Here is a 22,620-nt window from a genome sequence, read left to right as displayed (position 1 = left end):
CAGGTCAAGGGTCATAATTTTTTTTATGAATATTCATATCACTGCTGATGGAAATTTCTCACGTGACAGTGTATCACGTGATAAAAGCCAGAACTGGTCACCTGACACACACAAAAACATTAGCCGGCAAAACAGAAATTGCAATCACACAGAACAGAAGCAGCAGTTGGTGGTCGATTGTTCCTTTGTTCGTAAAGATTTTCCGATTTTTCCTCTCACAAAAATGGTTTCCCGATCTGTTTTGTCGATTTGCTTTTTAGCAGTGTTTGGATGTTCTGCAGTTTTGTCAGCAACACCTTGCCCTTTCCCTCCACATTTGTGGTGCAGTTCGGTTGAAATATCGAAAGCGTGTCACGTAAGTTTTTTTTAAATGTTTTTGTAAATTTGTTTGGGGAATTCAACCATTTTTATGTTATTTTGATTTTATGACAGATGACTATGAGACGGTTCCCATGAGATTAGTGCCGTGGCCTGAGTGAGACTGTTTTGTGTTGGGAGAGTTGGAACTCTCTCAGTCTCAACCTTAAAGTTTTAAAAATAAAATTAACAAGTTAGAAAAGGTGCAACGGAGGGCAACCAAAATTGTTCCATCTTTAAGGGAATTGCCATATGAAACAAGGCTGCTACTCCTCGATCTCCCAACACTTGCCTACAGAAGATTGCGGGGTGACCTCATTCAAGTTTTCAAAGTGATGCATGGGTTCCAGGATGTCCATCCAGATAAGCTATTTGACATGTCAAGAAATGTAAAGGGTCTAAGGGGCCATGATCTGAAGATAAACAAGGAACGTAGTGCTAGTACTACCAGAATTCGTCAGAACAACTTCACACAGAGAGTCTGTAATGTTTGGAACAAACTACCAGCTGCAGTTGTTCATTCTCATTCAACTAACATCTTCAAAAATGGCATTGATGAGTACCTCACCAAAAACATTGACATGTACAGTTTTGCAGGATGTTCACCACAGGATATATGGAAATATTAAGTTCATTCTCTTCTGCTCTCACATTTGACTTCGCTACTTCCATTGCATTCAGTGCTTTTGCAGTAAGTTTTGTGTGAATATGGATGGGCGTTTTATAAGGCTTCATTTAGCCTTCATTATGCAGAGCCCGAATCTACAGGTATACAGGTATACAGGTATAACTTAAAGCTTTAAAATAAACTTAATTAAATAGCCTATAGTTTCTATTAGTTTACTTTGTATATGATTATGAAACCAAGTCTGTGTAGAAAGTCTAGTCTCTATTCTAGGGGAACAACTTAAAGGAAAACATAGAAATGCTATAATGCCATTTGTGTTTACTCTGAAATCTTCTTTCCCTAAATATAACTCCGTGGTTAAAACTAACAGTAAACAATATATCACAAAAACAGTCAGAAACTTTCCGAATTCTGCCACCACTTTTTATAATTCATATGAAATATAAAAAAAATCTAATTAATTAGCTCAATATGATTATTTTTTTATATGAATTATTCCTCTTTGCAAAAATGAGTGAAAAAGTGTTGGCAGGATATGGAAAGTTTCCCAGTTGTGTAATTATTTATGGTCATAATGAATAGGAACATGCCAGTCAGCATCTTTAAAAAATAATTTAAAAAAAATTAAAGCATAACTAAAAGTTAAAAATCCAACAAGGTTTTGTTTTTGTTTCCAGGTGGAGAAGCAATGTGTCGACTGGCAACAACCAATGGTCAATAGCGCACCATTAGTGAATATCACCCTGTACTTTGAATCTTACTGCCCAGGATGTCAAGCGTTTATCACCGGTCAGCTTTATCCAACATGGACTGAGCTCAGCAGCATCATGAATGTGACACTTGTCCCTTATGGAAATGCTCAGGTTCGTTTTAGTTGTTTTGGAATCTGAGTGTAGTAGTGCCTTGTATTAAATACTTGTAATGTCATTCATTTTAACCTTTTTAGAGATCATTAAATCTGTGTAATCTTCACCACATTACCAGACACGGTTTTATTGTTGACTTTTTCTTGGGAAAGTAATTTTTTTTTTAAATATAAAACATAAATTTTGTTTTGTTTTTGAAACCTAGATACATGGGAACCATTGGAAAATTCAGGTCATTGACTTTGACCTCTTTTGGTTGGAGAAAGTATACCAGATTTTGCAGTAGATTGTGGTCACTGTGGGCATTTTTTGAATTACAGGCAAAATTACAAAGAAAGATACAAGGAAAGTCACTTGTGAAAGTTTCAGCTGACTTCATTGTCCACTTTTTTAGAAAACAACCAAAAACTGTCAGAGTATGTGTATTTTCACAAGAACTTCAAATCCATTCGTACTTAGCTAGCATTCATGAACGGACACCAACCCTCAGAGAAATGTAAAAAATGATTGATGAATGAATCAATTCCCAGATTGATTTTTTTTGGGGGTGTAAAACTTTCCAAGCTGTATTCCTTTGGAGGGAATCTGTTCTCAAAAATAGTATTTTCAACAGATGTATTCTTCTTGTAATTCAAGGAGGTTTCTACCGTCTTTCAATTGTTGAGTATTTACCAATCTATGGCCCAACCTTTATTCGGCATGGGACACTGCAATGGTCAAAACAAATTTGTTAACACTGCATTTTAATGTTCATACCAGGAGACTAAGAATTCCACGGGATGGTCTTACGATTGTCAACATGGGGAGCAAGAATGTCAAGGCAACCTTCTTGAAGTCTGTATCCTTCACTACGTAGACTTTTCTACTGCGTTTGACACAATCTACTGCATGGAGAAATCCGGGACGCCTGTGCCACATGCAAAGGAGGTGAGAGTTTGGAAAAACTATTTTTAAAGACCCTGGACACTATTGGTAATTGTCAAAGACCAGTCTTCTCACTTGGTGTATCTCAACATATGCATAAAATAACAAAACCTGTGAAAATTTGAGCTCATTTGGTCGTCGAAGTTGTGAGATAATAATGAAAGAAAAAACACCTTGTCACACGAAATTGTGTGCTTTCAGATGCTTGATTTCAAGACCTCAAATTCTAAATCTGAGGTCTTGAAATCAAATTCGCGGAAAATTGCTTCTTTCTCGAAAACTACGTCACTTCAGAGGGAGCCGTTTCTCACAATGTTTTATACTATCAACTTTTGACCAAGTAAGTTTTTATGCTAATAATAATTATTTTGAGTGTTTACCAATAGTGTCCACTGCCTTTAAAAACGTTGTTTCAGTTGATTTCACATTCACTACCTGTTTATGGAGACCGAGGAAAAAACAGAAAAGGGAACACAAAGATCTCAAAAGGAGAATTGTAAAGACTCGGGTGCTCCACAAGGAATTTTGTGTACAAAGTCGGAGGAAGGTTCTTAACTACAGTGACAGAGGAAGAACATAATATATATCCACAGGGATGTACAAAATAGAATTTGTGTTGACTCCTCTGAAGTCAATAACACTAAAAGGTTAGGGTATTAAGAGAGGGTGAATTTATGGTCCTTTCATTTGGAAAATTTTATTATGACTTAATTTTAAGATTACACAACACTTTTTAATCAAGACCAATACAAATATCACAAGGGAAGCAAAAACTGTCCCGTCATTTAAACGAGATAATCATTGCATTAGGAAAAGACTGGATAAAGAAAACACACAGGAAGAAAAACCATTGTCTGAATTTTGCTGACCTCACTGGAGTCCTTGACCCAGTATAAATAGAGTACAGAAATGCCATTGTTGTCATCAAAGTCCTTTTCTTTATTGGGTTGAAAATGTTATTACTTTGAGGTTTGACCTTTTGGCTACCGGGTTAGCAAAATGGGAAAAGAATGTTGTAGTTTAGCTTTTGGATTGTTTGTTTTGCTGTAAAAGAAATTAGGATTTGTTTTGTAATGTACACTGATCACTCCATACAATTTGGTTTCAAACAGCTTCATTGTTTAATCCTTTGGGGTGGTCAGGGTTGGTTAAGTAGTTTATTTTCTTGCCTTCTACCTCTAGGACCCTGGTTCAAATTTCTGCCAGGGCACTATGTAGATTGGTTTTTCTTTGTGTTTTCTTTATCCAGTCTTCTCCTGATGCAACGATTAGCTTGTTTAGATAAGGAAAGTTTGTGTTTCCCTTGTGGACAAAAAACTATAATGAAACAGCAATGATGAAATTTCAATTGTAGACTGCAGATTATGCCACTTGATGCCACAGCACCTTGTTAACAGTGACATTGTGCCATGTTAATAAATGGGTCTCATAGTTCAAACCTCTGCATACATTATAGAAAAAAGTACATAATGGTATGGTCACTTTGAGATGACATCGGGTGTGACAAAGTGCTATGCATTGCATACTATTTTTTATTTTAAATCAGATGATCAAGTACTGTATGCAACGTTGTAGCTAGGGCAAATTCAATGCCGGCTAATTTTGTCAAGAGTGGGTGTATCGAGTGCAGCGTAGCGCCTCATGATCGTGGTCGAGGGGCCTGCTTAAGGGCCCCTGGTGGGGTCAAGGGTCAGCGTCCTTGGAAGCTTTGGGTTTTAGTTTTTTTTAATTGCTTTGATGGGCTCCCCAGGCTCTCTCCTGCCCACAAGAGTCATTGTCAGAGGCAAAAACATGCGCAGGAGAGCCATAGAGAATAAACACTTGTATTGTTAAGTAAAATGTTTGTTAAGGTAAAATAAATAAAATATCTGGAGAAAAAAATAATTACTGTCTTACCTTATTCTTCTTTAAACTAGTCTAACTTTATAGCGCCTGTCCTTTTTCTCTGACCAGAGCTTGACAGCTTTCCCAAATGGAAATTGTTCTATTGGGGGGCCTGCTATATTAATACGCAGTAGATAATCCAAGGTGTCTTCCCCCATCCTGTTCCTAATGTCTGTCTTTATGAGTTTCATTTGTGAGAAGTCTCGTTCGCAGTCACTGGTATGGGGTGGCAATACTTTGTATATGTGTGCCAACTTGCACAGTGAAGGAAATGTAGCACAGTACACATTGGAATCCGATTTGATGGTGAGTTTTGTGAGGAAGTCACTTTGACTTAGGTTGATATCACCCGCTGCTTGTACATAAAATATGAAGTCTTTCATTTCATTGATGGCTGTGTCCTTTGGTAGTCCAAACTGTTCACAAAGTTTTGCAGCATGGGAGCACATTTCATCAGGTTGCACTTTGCTTGTACCATAACTTTGTGGATTGAATATTTTTGAGAATGAAGCCAAGAACTCTGAGTTTTGAAACCTTGCTTCTATATTATCTATTATCGCATCTATGAATGGAGCCTGGGTCTTGATACGAAAGTTGGCAACTTCTTCCGGGATAGTTAGCTTTGTCTTGATTTTGATACCTTGAGCTTCCAAGCCAGATATGGTTCCTGTTAAGTCCACCTCCTTTTTTGCTTTCAGAATAGCAATTGTGGCAGCCAGTGAAGTACTGACAGTTGAAAAGTTAATATGCGAAACTTGAAATTGCAAACTTAGTCTATTAATTGTCGGCAACACTTCACACATAAGACACAATGTGGCCAAGAAATCAAATCGTGTCATTAGGTTAACCAGGCCTGCTGCACCTGCATCACCCCGCTCCTCAGCCTCTCTTTCTAGACTAACTGATACACTCCCAACAATGCCTTTCAATTTTGTGGCACATTCCCCAAGCGCCAGCCACCTAGTTTCAGCCGGATTTTTTACTTTTCCTGATCCTGATTTTGAGTCGGATTCAATCTCGAGACTATCCTTTAGCAAATTTTGCACTGCTGTGAGCCCTTTGGTTCTGACTGCACTTCTTGAGTAAAATGCATGGAGTGATTTCACCACTCGTTTAAATTTTTGAATGACTGGGAAATTTGTTCCAGCTTGTTTGGCTGCCAGATTTAGTTTGTGCGCCGCACAATGCTGACCAATAGCCAAAGCTACAAGCTTATGTGGGTCATTTGTATCCTTTTGTTTCTCACACTGTCTGTCAATAATTTGTTTTACTGCGCCATTCAATCTGCCCGTCATAACTGCAGCACCATCTGTACCGATTCCCCTAAGCTTTTCATATGGCAGGCCATTACTTTCGATGTAGTCTGTTATCTTCTGGCTAACTGCGTCAGCATTTAAACTTATGAAACAGTCATCAAGTTCATTCATATCAGTAGACTGCAATTCCAATGCATCCAAAACTTTCAGATATTTCACGCTGACATCGCCGGTAGAATTGATATATCTACCATGGATCACCATTTGTTCTACAACAGACACGTCGGTAGTTTCATCAAACATAAGGGCATAGGCATCACTATTTTTAATGTCATCTAAAATTTCTGTTTCGATAACATCACTGACGCTTTGCAACATATCTCTGATGGCAGTGTTGGAGGTATATTTCGCATTGTTTCCTTTGCTTATTTTTTGCTTAATGTCGATTCCTAAAAGTTTCTCCAACTCAAGCAATTTTGGAAAGTTCGTTGTGTGAGCAATGTTGTTCTTGCATAGAAAATACAGGCATTTAAATGCCTGAACCATACCATCCTCAGAAATGTTTTCAGGGTTGGTTAAGAGTTTAGCTACATTTTGGGATTGGGTAGCGGCCATTTCAGCCTTGACTGAATCCCGGTGTTCTGCCGTTTCTTCATGTTCCTTTACATTTTGTAGTCTAATTCGTACACTGGGGGTTTTTCTCCATGCTGTACTGCGACTATGTGGTTGCTTCTGGCAATACGTGCAATACATGCCCTCGTTTGGAACGTATTTCAACCATGGGCGATTAATTCTCCACTTGGTTGAGAATGTTTGTGCAAGTTTTTGCTTTTTTCCGATAGGGTTGATCATATTACTACTACAAGAAGCCTGCTCCGACTCACCGTCGGTGTCATGATTTTTCGCGGCAACAGTCGGGGCCACATTATCACTCATCTCACCTTCATCAGTGTCCTTTCTCTTTGGTCTGAAAAAACTTGTAAGGTTTGATTGCGACATAATGCAGAAAAACTTCAAATAACAAAATAATCTCCACGAAAACCTTCAAAACTGTATGTACAGACAGTGCATAAGATAAGTTTTCACCAGTTGCTGCACGTGTCACCGTTGACTGTGTTGTAAAGCCATGTCCTGTCAGATCTAAGCCATAACAACCAACTAACCAATCACGATCGAGATTCACTGGGCTATCCCCACTACGTCACGTATGTGCATAAATTATTATAATGTTGACCATGGATCGAGTAAGTCTCGTACCCACATTTAATGGCGGTCGTGCAAACTCACTCGTTCCGCGGGGACGAGCGAATTGGTGCAAATGCCATCTGTAACACGCACACACCGTGCTTTCCTGAGAAAGAGTCTAGCATGTTGTCGTATGATTAGTGCATGAAAGGAATGACATACGGGCGCTAAACTCAGGTATTGTACGTCCACTAGTAACTAGTAGTTAAGCTTACGATGCCTTTTACTTACAAACATTTGTAAGATTGGCGCTGATTGTTTTAACAGAAATAAAATACACACGTTGATTAAGAATTTACAATGAGTTTTTTCTTTATTTTTTCACTTATTTCAATGAAACTTTTAATAATTTTACATACATTTATGCCGGTCGGATTTTGTTAATTTTCATTCGATCCCGGTCGGCTAAAGCTGGGGCCGGTCATGACCGACCGGCGCCGACCGTCGTAGCTACAACGTTGACTGTATGGCTACAAGTTTTTATCAGTTGTGTTATAAATGCCTTGGTGGTTGGTGCAAACTTCAAAGGTTACAAAGTTAAAACACTGTATATTTCTTTTATTTGAACGTTCTATTTGTTTAAAAGGATTGTTGGCAGTGGTAAACACATGAATTCAAATGCAGATCATGCACAAAGGACTTGTGAATAAGTTCGAACAAGTAACATTAAAAATAGCATAAGTTGGTACATCAAGCATACAAAGTTTGAATCTGTGCCAAGTAGTATTTGTTTAATGGCAACTGGTAAACACATGAACTGCAGATCATGCGCAAGAGGCGTGACAAGCATTTTAGCTAGAAGCATAAGAAAAATCATAAATTGGTCTGTAGCATAGAGTTATATATAGGAACTAGAGGGCGCACTGGTGATGTTGCTTGCACAAACGCGACGGGACTGCAAGGAGACACGCGCGTTGAATATGAAGTACACGCTGGAATTTGTGTTTATTGAATGCTATACGTGATGCTGTTGTGTCAACTTACAAAATGGCTGCACAAACACACGCTGTGGGGTGCCTGTTTTGTCAACTTAGAAAATGGCCGCCTTCGCGCGTGCCGGGTTGCGTATATAGGCCAGTGCGCCCTCTAGTTCTTATATAACTCTATGGTCTGCTGTAGGGGATGCTACAGGCTGGAAGGGCTGCAAGCATTGAAAGTCTGTAACCAAATTAAGTGCGAGCTTACACGCTTAATTTTTAAACTAATGCACACAAGTTTGAAACTTAAAAACTGTGCCATGAAATTTGTGCGCTCTAGTTTAAACACTCCTCACCGTGTTCATACCACATGTTTAAGCATGGCCACCTGATCTCCTCTCGACTAATATGGTTAAACTGTCCAAGGTATTTATAATCGCCTCTTGACGAATCAGGTGTTATGAATAGGTACTTTTAAATTTACTTTACCAGAAAACAAATATTTAGGCCTACTTTTCACATTTAGAGAACACAATAGCAGCAGAGAATAGTTGCGGCTTAATTGAACCCAACTATTCAGCAGCAGATCCAGGACTTTCAACAGAGAATGGTCACAAAAACTTGGAAAAAAAGTAACTGGAAGATCATGATGAGGGAGAGAGAACAGGAGAGGTTCAGACCCTGTGTACCCATCCCCTAAATTCATGTTATGCCCGTTTTCATAAAGCTGTTAAGCTGAAATAAACTGCTGAGCAAAAGTTTAGTAGGGCACCAGCCACAACAATGCAAAGATAGTGTAATTTGAGCTGTTAAATCCTGTTTCTGCTTAGCAATAATATTCTGTGCTTAGCAAGTTTTTGTGCATGTAACAAGCTTTATGAAACACCTTTTACTTAACTGTTTTCTTTTTTGCTTGTTCATCACCACTCAAAGTGCATGATGAAGAACAAAGTAAACTACGATCAAGTCTCAACGTGTGCAACGGGCCCAGAAGGTAACGCTCTTGAACATCAGATGGCGCTTAAGACTGACGCATTGAGTCCAAAACATACCTATGTACCATGGGTGACACTAAATGGGGTAAGTTTGGGGCCATCTAATTTTTGTTTTACACTTTCACAATTGAATCGAGTTTGATGAGCGGAATAGAGTAAGAAGTTGCTTTGTATTACTTTAAAAAGTTGTTGGTATTTCCAGTATTCCGTTGAAACTTTCACTCTTGAAAGTAGTTTATTGCATCCTAGTTTTACAAAATTCCTACAATTCTGCATTTTGTTGATGAATGGCCCTATACGTTAATGACCATGCAGGGTCAACCACGAAGGGACATGCTATGCATTTAGTAATATTCACTTCACTTTTTACAATTTGAAAATTAATTTGTATTAAGGTGGGATCAATTAAAGATGTTTTGGGTTGTAATGTGCGCAGTCAACGATTTCACCAAACTCTTCCTAACTTAGGATTAAACTTAAGACGAGTCACAGCCTTGCACTGTACTACGTAAACATTACGATTAATCCTAATTTAGGACAAGTTACTCGTCCTAACTTGAGATAGGATTAATCCTAGCATTTTGTGAAATCGGCTTCAGGGGACTTAACCAGTGAAAACATTGTTTTCTTTTGGAAATGAGTACATGCTCAGTACTCTACTGTTGGCAATGGACATTTCCCTGATGAGTCTACTGCCACTCTTATTTTCTTTCTGAAGGTTCACACAGAGCAGATTGAAAATGAAGCGACGAATAACCTCAAGAAGTTGGTCTGCAAGACGTACCAAGGACCCAAACCTACTGCCTGCACCCAGGATCTCCAGAAGCCTGACTACTGCTACAGCAAAGAGTAGAAATCATTGCATTTGTTTCTGGGTAATCAATGATTTGGTTATTGAGTATGACATGACCAGCTCGGACCGCAGACAACATTTTGATAAGCTGTTTGTGGATTAATTAATTAATTTGAATGATATCGGGTGCAATTACTTGCCTGGTCAGTATTAAAGACTCAGTTCCTTGAATGAAATTGGCAACATGTGATCTTTTCTAAAATTCAATTAAAATGTTTTCAATCAATATGGAAATTAAGTTCACCTGATACTAAACAGAAATCAATTGTACACAAAGTCAAGAATCATTTTGAATGGCCTTCTCCAGTGCTTTTCACTTCAGATAGATCTGCAAAAAGCCCTGTTACATCATCACTCATGTATCGCCATTTGTGGGAGCTCCGTTTTTATAGTTTGGTTGCAATAATAAAGCAACATCCCACAGATGACATTAAAGGAACACGTTGCCTTGGATCGGACGAGTTGGTCTATGAAAAGCGTTTGAAACAGTTAGAATGTGATGATCCACACAAGTATCACTCAAAATTGCACGGTTTTCATTTTACGTTGTGAACTAACACGGTCGACCATTTATGGGAGTCAAAGTTTTGACTCCCATAAATGGCCGACCGTGTTTGGCGACGAGGTTAAACGAAAACCACGCAATTTCGAGGCATATTTGTGTAGATCATTGTATTCTACTTTTACAACATCGTTCTAACCATATCGATGTTATAACAAACGGTTACAGGACGTTTCAAAGACCAACTCGACCGATCCAAGGCAACGTGTTCCTTTAAGGTAGTGTCAGATTTTGATGGCGCACTGGACACTTTATTCCACTTTATTCAAATCAAAACCTTGCTGCCCAAATAATTGAAATCAATACTTTTAATTCTTTTGAAATTTAACATAAGGTAAACAAACAACAAAGAAATAATTAATAAAGTATACAACCAGGTTCTACTGCCTTGTACAAATATTGAAGAGTTTTTTAAAGGGTTTGTTTAATTAAAGCCATTGGACACTTTCGGTAAACAGTATTGTCCAAGGCCCACACTTTGTGTATCACAACTTATATATAAAATAACAAACCTGTGAAAATTTAGGCTCAATTGGTCATCAGAGTTGGGAGAAAATAATGGGAAAACCCATCCTTGTTTCCGCACGTTTCGCCGTGTCATGACATGTGTTTAAAATAAATCCGTAACTCTCGATATCGAGAATAGATATTGTTTTAATGTTTTCTCAAAAAGTAACGCATTTCATGGAATAATATTTCAAGAGAAGTCTTTCACCATTACCTTCTGTAGTAAACCCTGTAAGTTATTTGTAAATCTGTGAACTGTTAATTTTTTTTCTGTTCCGAAAGTGTCCAATGGCTTTAAGTAATCTTGTTGATTGGCGCTATTTGGTATAACAAATTGGAAAGAAACTAGATTTTGGATAGAAATTAATTCCACTTACTCTCAGGTTAGCTTAACAAAATAAGACTGAAAGTTCAAATTAATGATGTTACATTTCAACTAAATGTGAAGCTTTTCCTAAAATGTGAAACATTTTCTAAATGTATCCCTTCAGTTTCTTCTAGTACCAATTACTTTTGACTTTAATTGTGTGTCAAAAATAATGATATTTGGAATAACTTGAACAATAATTTGTAGCAAATTTGGGAATCAAGAAGTTTGTTAAAATATGTGAACTAAATGAGGCTTTTAAAATAAATTATCTTGTTAAACCACACTGCTTCCTTAGTATAGGTAAATAATAAATATTTTTTTTATCAAATAGACTGTTTACTGTAAACAATGCACAAAAATATTACAACATAAATTTAAAAGCATCTGATTTCTTAATGCATCGCACCTTTTGTTCTAATCTTAATTTGTTGAAAATAATTGAAATTGCTGTGGTGTCCGTTTGAATGCTGATCAGAATATGCCCTGAAATCGGGTTAGTAAGAAAATGCCCAGAAATGGGGTTAGTACCAACTGCCTTGCTAAGCTCGGACAGATTCGATGTCTTGGATCAATACTGTGCTTTCTCAAAGAATTAGGCACTGTATTCAACTTAAACTTTTGTATACTTTTCTAAATGATTTTGCTTATAAACTAAGAGCAAGTAAACAACAACCAATTATACTGATTTTACACGTTGTTTTGACAATCTGCTTGGTAGGTTACCTTTGAGTTTTCAAATTTGGAAATTATTAGAATTTAAACAGGTTTTTTTTCTAGAAAAAGTATTTGTAAGTTACTTCTTATAAGTAATCTTGTAGCAAGTGCAAATTTGTAAATGGGAATTAAAGGCAGTGGACACTATTGGTAATTACTCAAAATAATTATCAGCATAAAACCTCACTTGGTTACGAGTAATGGGGAGAGGTTGATACTATAAAACATTGTGAGAAACGGCTCCCTCTGAAGTGTTGTAGTTTTCGAGAAAGAAGTAATTTTCCACGATTTTGATTTCGAGACCTCAAGTTTAGAATTTGAGGTCTCGAAATCAAGCATCTGAAAGCACACAACTTCGTGTGGCAAGGGTGTTTTTTTCTTTCATAGTTATCTTGCAACTCCGACGAGTAATCAAGTTCAAATTTTCTCAGGTTTGTTATTTAATGCATATGTTGATGAAATACACCAAGTGAGAAGACTGGTCTTTGACAATTACCAATAGTGTCCATTGTCTTAAACAAAAAAGTAATTAGCTCATCTTTTCACAAGTACTGTGCGGCCTTACAATGCAATGTAATTAAAGTTGATATTAAAGTTGATATTAAAGTATTAATATTTAATCATCAATCTTAAATAATTATGAATTTTGAAGTAAAATTAAAGGGAAGGTTGCTTTAAAGAAAGAATTTCTCTCAGGAATGGAATGGAATGTTACAATAAATAAAATATCGAATAAAAGAAATGTATAGGCTCTAAGTTTGAAGTTTCTTGTGCAAAATCAATTTAACAGTAAATTAAACACAGTGCTGCACGCCTGGAATTACTCAGAGGTCGTCAAGGTTTTTGCCCCTGTTGCCCTGGATTTGCCTGGGTGCCTCACAGAGGTTTTCCGTAGACTTTAAGACCATCCGTTGGAAGTGACCTTTACAATGAATGATCTTGACCTCTCAAAGGTGAAAATTCCAGACCAAATGTTGTTTGGTCATGCTGGGTTTCTTTTTGAAGAAATTGATATTTTTTTTTGTCCTTAAATGGGGTAGACAGGATGTCAATCTCCAACCCCATGTACTGCATGATGTTGATTTGTTCAGTTTCTGGGGTTGCGTTTGTTCAGTTTCTGGAGTTGCATTTCTTGTCTTTGATTTGTTTGGTGGCTTTTGTGTAAAGCAGAAGCCTGGTGTGGTGATGGTGGGGGAGGGGGGGGATGGGTTGAGTCACCTGGGCAGGGGGGAGAATCATGGATGAGGAGGGCTGATTGAGGCAGTGGGCTTAAAAACGCTTTTGGGGCTTATGCAACAGTAAAATGTCGCAGAGGATCTGGTCAAAGCTATCTTTCCCTTCATTGTGAAGACGCCATTGGACCTCGGCAAGATCAATCTTGGATTTGTCAGCTACATTTGTTGATCCTTTTGCCACGATTTTCTCTTTCTGGACAACATGAAGACAAACTTTACGACATTTCTCAAACCACCAGTCTACAGTTTTACTTCTCATCGTATCGCCATCTTCAAAACAAATTTCTCTTATTGTTGTTTCACTTGACAGTCCTGCAGCCCAGCAGTAGGTCATCAGCAAGACTTTTCGAATAGATTTCTTAGAGGCTGTAAACCAACTGCCGTGTCGAATGCTGCAATTGCGCGTTCTCTTGCGGCATCCTCAATGGAGACATCTCCAAGAGAATCCGACCTTGTGTTCCTTTTTCACTGACCAAGACATTAGATGTCTACAATATCGACAGGATGGTTTTTCTGCAATAAGACCCCGTTTCTTACAAAATTCAATTGTTGATTCTGGGGTTGACAGTTCCTCACATAATCTGGACAAAGTCCAGGGAAGAACTTCATCTTCCGATGACATGGTTGAGTGCTAAAAAAGAGACTCATGTAAAATGGTATAACGATGGTCTGAATGTTATTGTCGCGCACGTGCTCTGTTTGGTGTGTCGTCTGCTTCACTTTTCTCTGAAAACAAACTTTGGACAAGCGCCCTCTATTGAAAGTTAGAACTACTTTTAAAGATGGCGGCGTCCACGCTGAAGTACGAGGGTTGCAATTTTTTCCGCCAAAGACTCGTTTTAGCCACTTTGAGTGGGAAGTCAGTCCGGATTACTAAAATTAGAGCCAAAGATGACGATCCAGGATTACGTGGTACGTATATGTTTCGAGTGAATTTAGCAAAATAATCAATAAAACTCTTAAGTTAGACGACACGTGGTCGGTGGTCGTGTGTCATGTGTGTGTTCCCTGTTACTTAGCCCACCTTTGTTGAGCTGTTAATGGCTCCGCTATTAACATCGGTCTCATCACTGTCAAGTGACAAGTGATGAGACCGATGTTAAAAGCGGAGCCATTAACAGCTCAACAAGGTGGGCTACCTGTTACTATGTTAGTGTTTAATAGATTCATTCAACAAATCAACTTACGTGATGATTGTGTGTTGTTTCACAGTGGATTGTAAAGTAATATAAAAATACACTACACTATATGGTAAGTAATTATTGGCAATGTTGAGAAACCCATGTGGAGGTAGTATTGAGGAATGTAAAGGTAGTATTGTTGTTGTAGTGGTAGTTGCGATAATGTAACCCTCCTCCCGATGGCCCCCAGGCCGGAGGGTTACGAGATTCTTTTGATCAGAAACGGTTGATCTGGTCCAACACGTACAATTTCGACAGCTAGTCACCAGATTTGCCCCATTTTTACCACTTTCAAAAATCGTGACACAAATTCTGAGGGTACGAACTTAATCCGCAATGTCTAATGCAGCCTGCCATAATACTCAAAACACCATTTAGGAAATATTTCAAAGAAAAAAGGACAAAAACTTACCAGAACAACCGGAGCGAAATCCAAGGTTCATATTTTTAACCTGACGCATTGCTTTGGCCTTTGCAAACGCATTATTTTGTTGTTGGGCTAAACCACTCTGTAAAAGGGGTGTTACAATGTTGTAGTGCTACAGTGGGTGCGCGCCATTATGAGTGAACGGCGTGCAATGCAAACTGACAGCTCGCACATGCACTGCAACATTGTAACACCCCTTTCTCAGAATGGTTTAGCCCAACAACAAAATAATGCGTTTGATGCGACAGGTTCAAAATATGAACCTGGGAATTCGCTCCGGGATCTGGTAAGTTTTTGTCCATTTTTCTTCGAAAATATATTCTAAATGGTGTTTTGAGTATTATGGCAGGCTGCATTAGACATTGCGGATTAAGTTCATACCCTCAGAATTTGTGTCATGATTTTTGAAAGTGGTAAAAATGGGGCAAATCTGGTGACTAGCTGTCGAAATTGTACGTGTTGGACCAGATCAACCCTTTCCGATAAAAAGTATCTCGTAACACTCCGGCCTGGCGGCCGTCGGGAGGAGGGTTACGTTATTGCAACTATTGTAGTGGCAATTATGTAAATTTAATTAAAGTCATCTATTATTACATTTGTTTTTGTCGGTCTAAATTATGAATTATTAATCAAATAATAATAATTTGGAAAAGTTTCTGTTTGGAGCCACCACTTCTTTATTCAATATGAAATATATATATTTTTTTATAGTATCTAATTTACCTCAATGAGATATCCCTTGCTGATTTGTAAAAATGAATGAAAAAGTGGTGGTACCATACGGAAAATTATCCAAAAATTAATAATTTTGACAACGCAACAGCGCTAAATGTATCAATTTTTTTGCATTTAAAATAACAGATTTTGAGGCAAGTTTCATCAGACTGTTGGATAGAGTCACCAACGGATCTCGCATTGAAGTCAATGAAACAGGTATTGAATGAAACTTTAATTAAAATAGTTTATTCAATCAACTTTAAAAGCACAGAATAATGCATGACAACAAATATATTAATAAATCATATGAAGGTTTGCTCTCATCCACTGGCTGATGTTGAAACAAGATGGAAATGGATGAATGATGGAAATGCACTGCTGTTGGACACAGAAGATGGGCTAACAATGTACTTTTGGCTATGTCCTCGCCCTCTGTCAACTCATACACTCGGGTCTATCGCTGAAATTTTGAAAAAAAATTCTGCAAAAGAGTTTCCCCAATATGATCAATAAAGCATGGCACCATTAATATTTAGATTCGTTGAGTTGTTTATTTCTTTAACGAAGGCTTTCTCTGGTCACCCGCACAGGTACCAGCGTCTTCTATCAACCAGGGCTATTGAGTGGGGGAACCATTGAGCATGACTGCAACACACAGAGAGCTATAGGATACTACCTGGAGGCGTTGATACAACTGGCCCCCTTCATGAAGAAACCAATCAAAGCTGTACTCCGGGGCATCACTAATGATCAAGTGGATCCATCGGTAGGTTTTCCTCATTCTGCCTGGTCCCAATTTCATATAGCCTGTAAGCACAAAAACCTGCCAAGCAAGGGGACAATCTTTCTTAGCAAAAACACAGGTTACCAGCCACATTCCATTAAGTTTACATAGTTGTGACTGGTGTCCCACTCATATTTTGCTTAGCAAAGAAAGCAGTATTTTTAAACGGCCACTTAAAACCAGTGGGGGGGTGGGGGTTGGGGGGTCATAGCTGCGTAGTAAAGGACCTAGCTCAAGCTGAAGGGGAGGTCCTTTATTGTACGGCCATGATCCTGCAAGGTTCTAAATGGCTGTTTCAGACTGAGTCACAACTCTTTTATTCCCATTCATCAATACCTTTCCATTAAAGGATCTGATAGATGTACTTTTTGTAGGGAAAAAAACACAATGTCTACAGATTTCCACTAAACTTACACAGTTTGAAGATAATGATGGTACAAAGCTTCCTTGAAAATGTTACTTGCTGAGGTGCTGTAGTTTTTGAGAAATGAGTAAAACAATGTCATGAAAAACACTATCATTATCTTCAAAAGTAAATCTGTGGACATTGTGTTTTGTGTTACAAAAAGTACCCAAATCCTATATAAAACACCCCAAAAGTTTTAACAGTTGAGACTCAGTCTGACAGTTATTAGCTTCAATTGGCTTCAACTCTTTGTTGAGTTTGTATCTACTTGCCCAAATTTTTAAATTGCTTGCTTAAGCTTTGACCTATCTCTTTCAAGTTTCAAACTTGTGCAAGCCAAATATGCGACCTACATGTACCAACTGAAATTGGGCCATGGTACTTGCGCGTTCCAACTCGACTCAATTTTCATTACCTACAATGTCTTTTTTGTTGACTGATGACCACAAGTGCACTATGTTTTTCTATTTTATAATCAGGTTGACGTTATAAAAACAGCATCCTTCCCAATACTTAGGAAGTTCTACATTGATGAGGGTCTGGAGCTAAAGGTACAAACCGGATTTATTTTTCCGTTTGTTTTTGGTTAAATTTGTATTTAATTTTTGTAATACCTGGTACTTTTTGAAGCAGGTTTGCTGACTATTTGTAATAATATTGTAATGATTATTGTACATTAGAAAATATTTAGACAAGTATTATTTTATAACAAAAATATTTAAAAATCTTTGCTTTTTAATCTTAAAGGTTTGATTCACAAGTTCTCATAAAGGCAATTCATTTTAAAAGTAACCACTAGTTTATGATTTTTTTCTGATTTCTGATTTTGTTACCCGTATAAATATCAGCAAAATTTGTAATGGCCAGAAAGGTATATACATGTACGCCTGTGATACAGGCGTATACCATTATGTACATGTAGGTCAAATCTTGTACTTGATAAAATAACCAAGTAACTTGCCCATACGATAAGTGAAATATTTGTTTTCAAATCCAGATAACTAGAAGAGGAGCACCCCCTGGTGGAGGCGGTGAAGTGGTCTTTAAATGTCCTTCAAAGAAAACACTCCGGCCACTTCAGTTCATCAGACCAGGGAAAATCAAAAGAATACGGGGAGTAGCGTATCCTTTTCAAAATGTTTCATCTCTCATTTTTTTTTAGAAATGAGTAAAACAATGTTATGAAACAATGTTTTTACATGCTAAAATAATTTTCGTCTTACGATCACTGAGACGAAAATTATTTTCATGACATTGTTTTACTAATTTCTCAAAAACTACAGCACCTTAGCAAGTAATAGTTGCAGGGAAACTTTTTCTACCATCATTATCTTCAAACTGTGTAAGTTTAATGTAAATCTGTGGACATTGTGTTTTTTTGTCCTACAAAAAGTACTCAGACCCTTTACGGAAGATTAAGAAAACTGAAAATTGCAATTTTGTTTAAAAGTGTTTCTTTGACTGTGATATTAAAGATATGCGATGCGTGTTTCGCCGGCTGTTGCTAACAGAATAGTTGACGCTGCTCGCAGTGTTCTCAATCAATTCCTTCCAGACATCTACATCTACACAGACCACGTCAAGGGAGCACAGTCAGGAAAGTAAGACAAGACATGCAAGTTTTCTTATATTTATTGTCTTTCCACCATGTGAATCTTCAAGTCTTATTCAATTATTTGTTTCTTTTTAATCAGATAATGTTAGGGGATAATCACTCTCTATTCGGAGAGTATCCTACCAGAGTTTTTGTAATCGGTAACCATATTGTACCTGCCTGTAATTCTTTATCTCTTTGAGATAAAAACATTTGCAAGCACCTCACACCAAAACTCGAACACTAAACAGCTTCATGTTTGACTTCAGGCCAATTGAAGTGCTGAATTTCCATTTTTCCCAAGTTGAAATCCTTTCAACCACTACCGTTTTTAATCGTTTCCATTCACTATAGCAGCTAGAAAATACATAGGAATAGCTAGCAAGATTAGCAGGAACAACCAGTTTTCAACTTTGTTTTTATACAAAATACCTTGTCAGGTCTCCAGGGTTTGGCTTGTCATTAGTCGCTGAAACAACAGAGGGCGCTTTCCTGAGTGCGGAGCTGTCATCGAATCAGAAGGGTCAGACACCAACGATTCCCGAAGACCTTGGCAAGGAGACGGCGATGCTCCTTATGGAAGAAATCTACAGAGTGAGTTGCCCTATAGTTGAAAAATATACATGACCTTGGAGGCTGGTGGTAGGAGAGAGTGGTTAAGGTTTTTGTTGCGTGGTTTTGGGTTTCTATTAATTTCACAAAAATAGTGCTGAGATTTTTCAAAGATAAAGTAAGTGAAGGGGTTCTATCTTGCATCTCTTACCTTGCACCCAAGTACCACGAACCATTTATACTACTCGGGTGCAACCATTTGTTTGCCATTGGTTTGAAGTTTTTATTTGTGATTAAGAAGTCCACTTCCTAGTTTAAATTGAAAATCTCTCTACCTAAAGTCGTTGTAGTTTTTCTCTTTTGGTGCCCCTTGACAAGGTTTGTTTTAGCTATCTATTATCCAGTGGGGGATCAAGGATATATTTTAGAAGGGGGGGGGGGTCGCAAACTTTGAGGGGTAACTTCCTCAATGAAAATGTTTAGAAATCCTGCTGTTGATTTAAGATGAGTACTCATTTACTGGGGTTCTGGGGGCTACTTACGCCCACAGGAAAATGTTTACACATAAGATGCTCTCTTGTACAATCAAAGCGATTCAAAACAGTTTAAAAGTGATTTTTTATTCATTTAAAAGAGAAGGATTATCTTTATTTGTCATTCGATTTCATTCAGTTGGTGGGAATTCAAATGAAAAATAATAAAACAATATTTAAAAGCACCCCGATGTTGCAAAGCACACTCTAAGGAGCTAAACACATAGAAAATGCATAAATTTAATTTAACAACTAAACATTTCTAAATCAACAAAGAATTACTAAGTTTCAAAATGCCCATTGTCACATTTTATTAATTTTTTTCTTGTTTTCAATTTTTTGTTCTTTTTTTCGGGTTCCAGGGAGGATGTGTTGATTCAAGGCATCAGAGCTTAGCGTTATTATTCATGGCTCTTGGCCAATCAGATGTCTCCAAATTATTGACTGGACCGCTCTCACCACATACGTAAGTATCACTGAGATACCTGCTGGAGAATATGGGCGGTCAAGGGTTAGAATCCCACCTAAGATGCCTGTGTAATTTTTTTTCTGCAGGGCACATTTTCTTAAAGCTTTAAAGCAGAAAAAATAATTTATTTAATAAGCAAAAGATGAGTAAGAGCTCAAAACCCTTGCCCCCCATCCCCCTGCAAAATGAGATGGAGAACAGTCCACAAATGAAAAGTTTGGTACAAAAGGCAAACTTCTCAAAGGCTTAATCACTATTAATAGCCCCGTGGAGAGAAGACAAAGAAGGAAGTTTCAGTTTTAAAACCCAAGAGAATTATTCCAGGGAAAACCCGCACAGTCAGGTAGGAATTGAAAACCCAATCCACATAGTGCCCTCGGTGAGACTTAAACCGAGGTCCTTGAGATGGAAGGCGAGGAAAGAAGCAACTGCGCCAACCTGACAGTCTTTTATTTGTTCTCCTTGTTTAGGATCCAGTTTCTTCGACACATGAGAGATTTCTTCCAAGTGATGTTCAAGATGGAGTCACAGCAATCCAATGAAGACGATGATGCAGCGGAGGATGGAGAAGAGGGCCAGAGAGTGGGCGGGGACAAAGTCCTCCTGACTTGTGTCGGAGTGGGATTCACAAACCTCAGCAAGACAACGTTATGAGGAATCATTTTGAGAGGGGTGCTCCCTTATTTTTAAATGGGACTGTGACATTTCTTGTGAAAAAATTTGTATAATCAAAGGCTTCAACCAGAACTGTAGGCCTTACATTTGCTGACACGTATCGGAGGAGTTGGATTCACAATATTCATCAAGAAAATGTAATGAGGAATCATTTTGGGAGGGGGTGCTCCCCTATTTTTAAATAGGACTATGACATTTCTTTGGAAGTCAGATCTTTTATAATTGTAGGCTTCCACGAGAGCTGGCTTTAAATTCAGTCACATTAGTGGTTTGTGAACACACATCATCTAACTTAAGTCTTTGGAAAAAAAAGTTAATGGTCTGACGTTTCGACCCTAGCGGAGTCTTTCTCGAAGGCTAAATTACTATTTTCAAAACTCATGATTGTAACTTATTATTTATATGTATTCTTTTTGTAGAGGCCAGACCCTGTACAAGCCTAGGCTTTCTGTCTGCGACCTCCCCATACTGTTATTAATTTCTATGATTAGTTTTTCCCTTACATTGTACATGTACACATGGTATGGATAATAAACCTGAACCTGAACCTGAACAACACAACAAACATGAACAGGTAACTAAGTGAAACATAAGCAGTGAGGTGGATATACGTGAATGGGGTAGAAAGCATGCAGAATAAAGCAAGGGGTAAACAACTAATGGGGGACAAAAGGGGGGGGGGTGTTGAAGGGAAGGGTCTGGCTTGACCACAAGTCTTTGAACAAAGATTAATTCTTTGGCATGGTTGCTTTGTGTGTAAAGCTCTTACTTGTGACCAATGTGGCCACACCCTGGTTCAAATCCTGGATGGCCACTTGTGAAATGAAATGTGGGTTAGTTCCTTTATTCCTCCTGTCCTGCGTTTTTTTTTTTGCAGGACCCCTTTTTTTCTCTCCATGTAAATAATCAAACACTTATGTTCTCAGGCTGGCTCCGTGGTCATAATACGGTTGAAGGGTTAAAGATGCTATGTCAGATTTTTTGCCGATTTGACCCAAAAATGTTGATTTAAAATTCAATAGGTTTTTTGATGGGGGTCGAGAAAGTTACAAGCTTTCATTTGAGCCATTGCTCGAAAAAGTCCGCCAATTATTAGTAGCAGTGAAATAAAGTGCTCAAAATTAGTTTTTGTCGGGATCCCGACATTATATCACGTGACCAATTCTTATGTGTTTTATAAGAAACGTTTTAAATTTTTGTCATGGTTCCTTACCACAAAAATTAAAAGTGCAACTTGTTTTCGTTAGAGCGGGTGATACTCTTTGAAATACCATTCACTCAAAAAAATCTATTTTTTAATGTTTGGGGCCAAAAATCTGACATAGCATCTTTAATTTTTTTTTTTAAAGGGATAAGCCTTAAATTGTAAAATATTTTATTGAAAGGTCAATAAAACAAAATATTGTTGATAGTAATTTGATAACAGCTGTCTTGTTTTTATTTGTGTATCATGTAATTTGTCTTTGTTTCTGCATCATTCTACAGAAAATTTCATTAACACAGTTCAGTTCATTAATTAGTAAATTTGTAAAGATTAAGGTTTCAGATTAAAAACGTTTTTAATATTGGTAGTAAAACTGTTTGGAAAAAAGCCATTTTCCACCCTGAAAAAAAAAACACCAATATGCAAATATCACTTCACTATCCAACCAACCCCATGTAAGATTAAAACAAAAGTTAGAGTTCAGTTATTGTTCCTTGGCGTATTATTATATGTTTTGGCAGGTATGAGTCCCTGGATGACCTTGGTTATCAGTAAAATCATGGACTCTGTGCTGATAAAAACAAACCGCATGAAGTAATATGATAATGCCCACTTGACTTTGTCAAGTCTACTTATGATATGGCTAGTCTCTCTCTCGGGAAGAGCCGTGATTACTTTAGCGATGATATACCGAGACTAGCCACTTCCCCATGTGGATTTCAGGTCAAAGGTTACCAAATATGATGACGTCACGAGTAACGCCGA

The 22,620-nt window shown here is 37.8% G+C and overlaps 3 protein-coding genes across 3 annotated transcripts; 2 read left to right on the top strand and 1 right to left on the bottom strand.

Moving 5' to 3' along the window:
- The first annotated feature begins 119 nt into the window (after positions 1-119).
- Positions 120-10,425, top strand: LOC117297983 (gamma-interferon-inducible lysosomal thiol reductase-like). The gene is made up of 5 exons (XM_033781189.1): positions 120-355; positions 1,663-1,848; positions 2,611-2,778; positions 9,011-9,157; positions 9,791-10,425. Exons 1-5 carry the CDS (start codon positions 224-226, stop codon positions 9,923-9,925), a joined length of 768 nt encoding a protein of 255 aa, XP_033637080.1. The 5' UTR covers positions 120-223; the 3' UTR covers positions 9,926-10,425.
- On the bottom strand, positions 4,346-7,619 carry LOC117297982. Its single transcript, XM_033781188.1, has one exon. The coding sequence runs from the start codon at positions 6,912-6,914 to the stop codon at positions 4,683-4,685; it is 2,232 nt and encodes a 743-aa protein (XP_033637079.1). The 5' UTR covers positions 6,915-7,619; the 3' UTR covers positions 4,346-4,682.
- A 3,670-nt stretch (positions 10,426-14,095) lies between the features above and the next one.
- LOC117297580 (RNA 3'-terminal phosphate cyclase-like protein) lies at positions 14,096-21,327 on the top strand. The gene is made up of 9 exons (XM_033780684.1): positions 14,096-14,225; positions 15,783-15,854; positions 16,229-16,404; positions 17,308-17,379; positions 17,826-17,950; positions 18,304-18,429; positions 18,863-19,016; positions 19,870-19,973; positions 20,447-21,327. Exons 1-9 carry the CDS (start codon positions 14,096-14,098, stop codon positions 20,628-20,630), a joined length of 1,143 nt encoding a protein of 380 aa, XP_033636575.1. The 3' UTR covers positions 20,631-21,327.
- The last annotated feature ends 1,293 nt before the right edge of the window (positions 21,328-22,620 follow it).

Source organism: Asterias rubens, chromosome 12 (assembly GCF_902459465.1).
Source record: "Asterias rubens chromosome 12, eAstRub1.3, whole genome shotgun sequence".
NCBI classification, from domain to species: Eukaryota; Metazoa; Echinodermata; class Asteroidea; order Forcipulatida; family Asteriidae; genus Asterias; species Asterias rubens.
Note: the sequence above shows the minus strand (reverse complement) of the source record. Positions and strands in the feature narration are given on the sequence as shown.